The sequence below is a fragment of the Apaloderma vittatum genome, unplaced genomic scaffold (genome assembly GCF_000703405.1).
Source record: "Apaloderma vittatum isolate BGI_N311 unplaced genomic scaffold, ASM70340v1 scaffold26103, whole genome shotgun sequence".
Lineage (NCBI taxonomy): Eukaryota > Metazoa > Chordata > Aves > Trogoniformes > Trogonidae > Apaloderma > Apaloderma vittatum.
Window position 1 is genome coordinate 20117 of NW_009706780.1, and position 6887 is coordinate 27003.

At 51.1% G+C, this 6887-nt stretch overlaps 1 protein-coding gene across 1 annotated transcript in view; it reads left to right on the plus strand.

Annotated features, from left to right (window-relative positions):
- Nucleotides 1-3026: 3026 nt before the first annotated feature.
- The window catches only part of LOC104271305 (protein 4.1-like), a gene marked incomplete at its 3' end in the record, with an annotated part of 14874 nt that continues 11013 nt past the window's right edge, over nucleotides 3027-6887 (plus strand). The window contains 2 exon segments of the mRNA XM_009865931.1: nucleotides 3027-3488; nucleotides 5669-5899. Coding sequence (XP_009864233.1) covers nucleotides 3027-3488; nucleotides 5669-5899 — 693 coding nt within the window.

Here is a 6887-nt window from a genome sequence, read left to right on the forward strand (position 1 = left end):
GCCCTGTGACCCCCGCGTGAGCTCACAGCCTCCTCAGCACTGAACCCAGCCGCTGACCCCACGTGCGCTGCGATCCTTCTCCGGCTCTGCTCCGCCAGTGGTAACCTCAGTTTAAACCATTGGTAACCTCAGTTTAAACCAGTAGTAACCTCAGTTTAAACCAGTAGTAACCTCAATTCTGGCCCGGCGAGCTGGCAGCCATCCCTCCCCCTGCCGGTTTGATATTCGCTCTATGGCGTGTGCTCAGTGGGTGGCAAATCCTCGGTCTAAGAGCTCTCGTGTCTCATGGGTGGTTGAGTTGGACTTGCTTTCCCTCCTGGCTGATGTTTCTGCGGGGATGTTGGGGTGGTGGGAGCCAGCTGGGTGCTGCCCATATCTCCCACAGCCTTTCCTTTAACTTGAATTTGGTAGACCTGATTTCCTTTAACTTGAATTTGGTAGGCCAGGTTAACTGTTGGACTCGATGATCTTAAAGGTCTTTTCCAACTTGAATGATTCAGTGATTTTGCAGCTTTCTCGTGGAGCCTGTTCTGTGATAATCCTGCAAAAGCAAACTCCTGCCAGAAGAAGTATTTCTCACAGAATCCCAGAAGGATTGGAAGGGACCTTGAAAGATCCATCAGTTGTGTTCCAGTTCCCTGGAAGTGCTCAAGGCCAGGTTGGATGGGGCTTGGAGCAACCTGCTCCAATCTTTCAGGTCCTTTCCAAACCAAACCATTCTGTGATTATGTGACTTCTGGGGAAGTGACATAATGCCCAACTCAACAGCGTTTTGGAGAATTGCCCTCAGGTGCTCTTGCTGCCTTGGTTGTGCTATGGCAAGCTGTCCCGTTCTTCTGAGCAAAGCGCTGGGGGAGGAGAACCAACGCAGTGTGGTTATCTGCACATAGAATCAAGAATTGTTTAGGTTGGAAAAGACCTTTAAGAACATCGAGCCCAACTGTTGACCTCTGCGTCTGCTTGGCACGGGGCCTTGAGATGTCTTTGGTGCACCAGGTGCCAGTGCAGGCTCGGAGAAACCCAGAGATCAGGTCTGGAGAAACCCAGAGATCAGGTCTGGAGAAACCCAGAGATCAGGTCTGGAGAAACCCAGAGATCAGGTCTTGAGAAACCCAGAAATCGGGTCTGGAGAGACCCAGAAATCGGGTCTGGAGAAACCCAGAAATCAGGTTTGGAGAAACCCAGAAATCGGGTCTGGAGAGACCCAGAAATCGGGTCTGGAGAAACCCAGAAATCAGGTTTGGAGAAACCCAGAAATCGGGTCTGGAGAAACCCAGAAATCGGGTCTGGAGAAACCCAGAAATCGGGTTTGGAGAAACCCAGAAATCGGGTCTGGAGAAACCCAGAAATTGGATTTGGGGAAACCCAGAGCAGCTGATGAGGAGATGGTGTGTAGGGCAAACCTGGCTTCGGTAGGAGACCGGGCTAAAAGGAGCCCTGCAGCCCATCTCCAAAGCTGGCTGGTGGGGCTACGTCCAAGTGAAAAGAGGTCAGGGAGCCTGTCCCAAGCCTGACACCGCTCTGAGGGGAGCACAGACCCTGTGGGGTCTCATCCCTGCTTTCCCAAAAGCCTTCCTTGCAAAAAAAACCCCCAAGCAACAACAACAAAACAAACCCCAAACTAAACCAAACCTCGAAAAAATTTGCATTGCTGGAGAAAGTTCACGGAACGTCTCTAACGCTGCTTCATTTTAACCCACAGCATTAGGAGCAACGTTAAGCTTTCGCATTAAACGCGAGGGAAGAGCTGGGAGGACTTTCCTCTTCCAAGCACTCTGGTTGTTTTGGCAGTGGGGATGAGTTAAATTAAAATTGTTGAATGCAATAATATGTAGGAGGGTGAAATCTCGAAATGTTTCTTGGTTTTACGTATGTATTTTGAGCAACTGTTTGTACGCCGAGGCTTGGGCCGGGGGATTGAAAGGCATATTGGATTATATGCTATTTGCTCTGGGTAAGCAGTGGCAATTTATTGCTGCAGCTGCATGTGATGCAACGCACAAAGATTAGTTCTATCCTCTCTAAAGCATGATTATTTTGGTCCTCTTTATACCTTAAATAGATATTCTTCTCATGTGATTTCCATCTTTTTGTGTCAACAGCCCAGGCTAAAGTTGAAATAAACATTGCATCAGCTTAATAGGGCAGGCTCTGAAGAAATCTGCTCTCCGTTACGGAGATTGTTTGGAAGCCTTTTCATTTCACATTTTTCCAGGGTGCGTTTGCAAAGACCTCGCGAATCCCGAAGCCTGCTCGGCTCCACCAGCCCTGCCTTGCGCAGATCGACGTGGCTGATGGACACTGATGAGTCCCGGGCAGAGCAGCAGTGTGGTTCCTCATCTTTAGATAACCTTGACCCCTTTTTGAGTTCACGGTGAGGATCTGTGGCCTCTTGCAGGGCTATTTAGAAGCGAGCGGCTGTTCACATTTGTGGCCGTGCGATTTTTGACTCTTGGGCAGGTTTCTCCCTCCGGTTGTGGTGGCGGAGAGGGATGTGGTGATGCCACGAGCCGTCGCAGCCCACCTGGGCTTTTGGCATGGGGCGGTAGGAGGAAGGTTGCCGGGTCACGTCCTCGTACGTTTGGGCTTGATGACCTTAAAGGTCTTTTCCAACCCTGAACGGTTTGGTGGTTCTCGTCTGCTCTGCTCCCGCTGCCAGAGGGGAGCAGGGTCTTGGAGGAGGAGAAGGAGCACGCCCCTGTGCCGCCTCCTCCCCTTTCCCTAATCTCGGTTCCGTGTTTGCATCATTCGCTCTTGTCAGGCTGCAGACCTGTGCCGGCGGTTTGGAGTTGGCGCTGTCCAAATGGTGGAAGGAGCATGGGCAAACGTCGATAGAGCTGTTTCTATCCAAGCAAACCTTAGCAAAATGACTGATTTTCCTCTCGATGAGTTTGTAGGCTGGAGCTGGCAGACGGGGTGGTGTGGCTGGTGAATGTAGCGTGTCTGTGCTTCAGTAGCTTCAACGCGGGCTTGAGTGTTGGAACGCTCTTGATTGAGACCTTTCCCACCTCTCTTCCAGCACCATCATGACAACAGAGAAGAGTTTAGCGGCAGAAGCCGACAGCTCGGAGCAGCAGCAAACCAAGGAGGAGGAAGGAGCTGCTGAAACACAAAAGCAAGAGGCTTCCCTGGAGGAAGGGGCCCGGCAGCCGTCGGAGGGACAGCCCGTGGCGGGGCAGAAGCAGAAGGCCTCCAACGGCGATACGCCCACGCACGAGGAGCAGAGCAAGAAGGAGCGACGTACCTCCGAGGGCCGGGGTCTCTCCCGCCTCTTCTCGTCCTTTCTCAGGAGGCCCAAGTCTCAGGTGTCCGAAGAGGACAAAGACAGTGATGCTCCTAAAGAGGCGGGAGGAGACCAGAAGGAGCCAGGCTTAGGAGCCAGCCCCGATGAAGACATCCTGGTGAAAGCCCCGATTGCAGCTCCTGAGCCTGAGCTCAAAACCGATCCGTCGCTGGATCTCCATTCCTTAAGCAGCGCGGAGACACAGGTAAAAACCCTGCTCTGTGTGCAGTGCTCCCCTCTGGCCTTGAAAACGTGTCTTTTTTTAGCCAAAACTTGACAAGCTTCGTGCCCTGGCGTGTTAAACTTGATCAGAAAAACTCGGGAGATGCTAAAAGGGCTCTTGTCAGCCCCCTGTGTGCATCGTGTCCTTCCCCCGCTTGCATTCCTGTATCAAACCGGTCTGTGAAGTACCTGCTCCCAAAATTGTGCTCACACATCAGGGCATCGCTTAAAACGCCCTGTGGTGGCTCTTTGCTCTGCTGTGCCGTGGGGAGCCACAGCAGAACCGGGGTTCAAATCCATAATTCGTGACAGAGCGGTTGCCCCTGGGGATGTCCTCGGTGTGTGCAGGGTGAAAAGGTGGGTAAGTGGCCTCGGGTGGAGATTGCAAGAGGACGTGGATTTGGGAAGAGGATTCCTTCAGCTTCAAGGAGTGCGAGCGTGGCGTTTCACGACCTGGTCATCTGCTCGGTCCGGGCTGGTGCTGAGCCTGCCAAATACAGATATTTTCTGCTTATGCCTCGTGTAGACAGGGATTTCTGCACAGCACGTGGGCTGAGCCCAGCCCCATGTAGCCGTCTGATGTCTCCTCTTTACAACCAAGGTCATTTTTCATGCAAAATTTTAAGTTTTAAGAGCAGAAGCAGAGACGTCCATGGGGAGACATTCACAAAGGTGCAGTTGGTGGTTGGTTCGGGGTGTCGGATGCCCTCTCTCACTGGTCCCCAGGGTGAGGATTCGTTCCTCTGTGTGTGTTGCTGGAGTCATTGAGCGTTCGTGGTAAAACCTGAATTCCTTACCCTACTGCCCTAAATTTTGAGTGGGCTCCAGAGAGGTGTTACTTACAGCTTTTGGAGCAATTCTTAATGTTAGAGCTTTGCCAACTGCAGGCAGTAATTGTAAATCCTTCAAGTGACAACGTTACAGAGAAGGTAGGTGACACCTTTGTCTTCTCTCAAATTTCTGAGCCTGGGAGAATCACGGGATGACCCCTGCTCGTGATTTTTTAGCTCTGAGGCTTGGGATTAGCAGGAAGGCAAGAGGCTGGTAATTTTTCATGCAATTTCAGCCCAGAAATTGCGTCTTCAAGGACAAATGCATGATTTGTGTCTCTGTTGAACTTCGATTTTCTGCTTCTGAGCGCGTGTGAGCGTGGACCCTCAGCCTTCCTTCACCAGGGTCTGCTTGTTTCAGACGAAGCGTTCGTGCCTTTTTTTTTCCCTTTTTTTTTCCCCCCCCTAGTTCTTATTTTAGGTCAACGTCAGTGGCTTTTTGAACTGTGACACTCGGCAGATATTTCTGCTGCGCAAGCATTCGCGAGGGTGCTGCCTGTTTGATAAATGCTGACCCACGGGCATTACGAGCTTTGACTGATTCCCTGCTCCCGATTGTCCCGGCCCTGCTGGAACAGAAGTCAGCAGCTTGTGGACATTATTTAGTTTTTAAATACCTCCGTGTGGATTGTGCCTGGGTGTGATTTCATGAGATGCGATGGGCTGACAAGACAGGGTTTTGGCTCTTCCTCTGCCGCGGCTGCGCGCTCCGGCTGCGCCGAGCCACTTCCAGCAGTTGTCGGAGCGAGCCGTGAACTCGTTTAACCTGCTGAAATGGCAGCGGAGGGGAGGGAAAAACCCAACCCAACGAAAAATCCGGCTTCCTTCCTCCTCCTGTCCCCAAACTGCATTTCTTTCTGCTATTTTCGTGAGCTAAACTGGCTCGAAAAGCGTTTCAGTAAACAACTGAGCAAGAAAACTCAGTGCTGACCCCCTCCTTTAATGCCACTGTGGTTGTACCGGGGGCCAGTGCGGCACCCAGGGTGGCAAGTGGGTGCCTGACCCAGGAGGGAAAAACTCACCAGCCCAAAGGGTGCTGTTGTTAAGACCATGAAGATCTGCTTGATGCAATCTGCCCTGATTCCTCTAATCAACCCTTTCCTTAATTTTTTATTAAATGAAGCCTCGAGAACAACTCAAAGGGCTTTAAAAATGAACATCGTTACTTTCCTGACCCGAGCTGCTGCTCCAGGTCCCGGGTTGCACGTTTAAGTTCGATAACTAATTCTGGGGTGAGATCCCAGCCCTACAGTCTCATGGGATGGGGATTTTTATTTTTCTTCCTTTGCTTGACACATCTAAAATTGCAACTTGGGCGATGTGGGGGTTTCAGCCTGCACAGGAGGAGAGGAGGGAGGACCAGGAGCCGGAGAGCAAAGACCTCGGGGAGAAGGAAGGCGAGGAAGCCAAGGAGGAGCACGCCAAGCCAGAGCCGAAACAAGAGACGCCGGAGACCAAAGCGGAGAAGGATTTGAAAGCTGCCCAGAAAGCAGTAAAAAGGCACAGAAACATGTACTGCAAAGTCGTCTTGCTGGATGACACCATTTTTGAGTGCTCTGTGGATGTAAGTACTTGTGGACTTTGTTTTCTGCTTCGCCTCTTTTCCCTCTCCATTCTCCTCCCCTTGAAAAATCACCACAAACACGATTTAATAGGGGCCTAATTTGCTGCCGGTGAGTTACATGACAGGCTTTGCTGCAGAACAATCTTGCTGTAAGCTAAAACAGCTCGTTTAGTGTGTTGTAAAAATCTCTGGGTGCCTAGGAGTCTCTTTTTTAAATTGTTCTACAATTTCCAGGTGCCTTGCTTTGTAAAGGAGGGGGGAAGTTTTAAAAAAAAAAAAGTTATCTTACTCGCTGTTCATCTTCTCTCTTATTTGTATCCCAGCTAGGTTACGCTGTTGTGTTTGGTTGGGATTATCTAAAGGATCTTTTGCCCCTTCCCTTTGGATAAAATGGATTGTCACATTTATTTGTGCTTTTCTATTCACCTAGCGGGCTGCTGGCTGACATAACTCCTGGAGCTCGGATGTAAAGGAAACCACGCTGCGTTTCGCTGGCGGTTGAGTGTATTTGCAGTAAACAACTTAAAATTATGATGTTGACTTCCAGCCCTGCAAACCCCTTCATCTGGGAGCTTTTCTTCCGCTTTATTTTGCGCGCTCTCTCACAGGGCTCTCATGCTGTCAGGGCAATAAAAAGCTAGCAGAAATCCTCATTTCAGTATTGAAGTACTTGTCCAGAATATTAATAATCCAGTACTTAGCATCCCAGCAGACTTCCATCAGCTTGTGTTTCCCCGGTCCCGCTGGCTAAATGGGCCAGGAGAGGGGATCTGGGCGCAGGGCTCCTTGTGAAAGCGGTTACCTTGGGTGATCCTGGGCAAGTAGGTCAGCGTGTAACGTTTGTGTAACGGCCTGGCTGCTCGCGCTGCCGGGGATCAGCTCGGAGCTTGGATGTTGTGTGGAGCCCCCAAGGGTGAAGCCATCCCCCCCGAAAACGCTGGAGGCGGCGATGCCTGCGGATGCTGCTGGCGGTGGAGTGGTTGGTCCT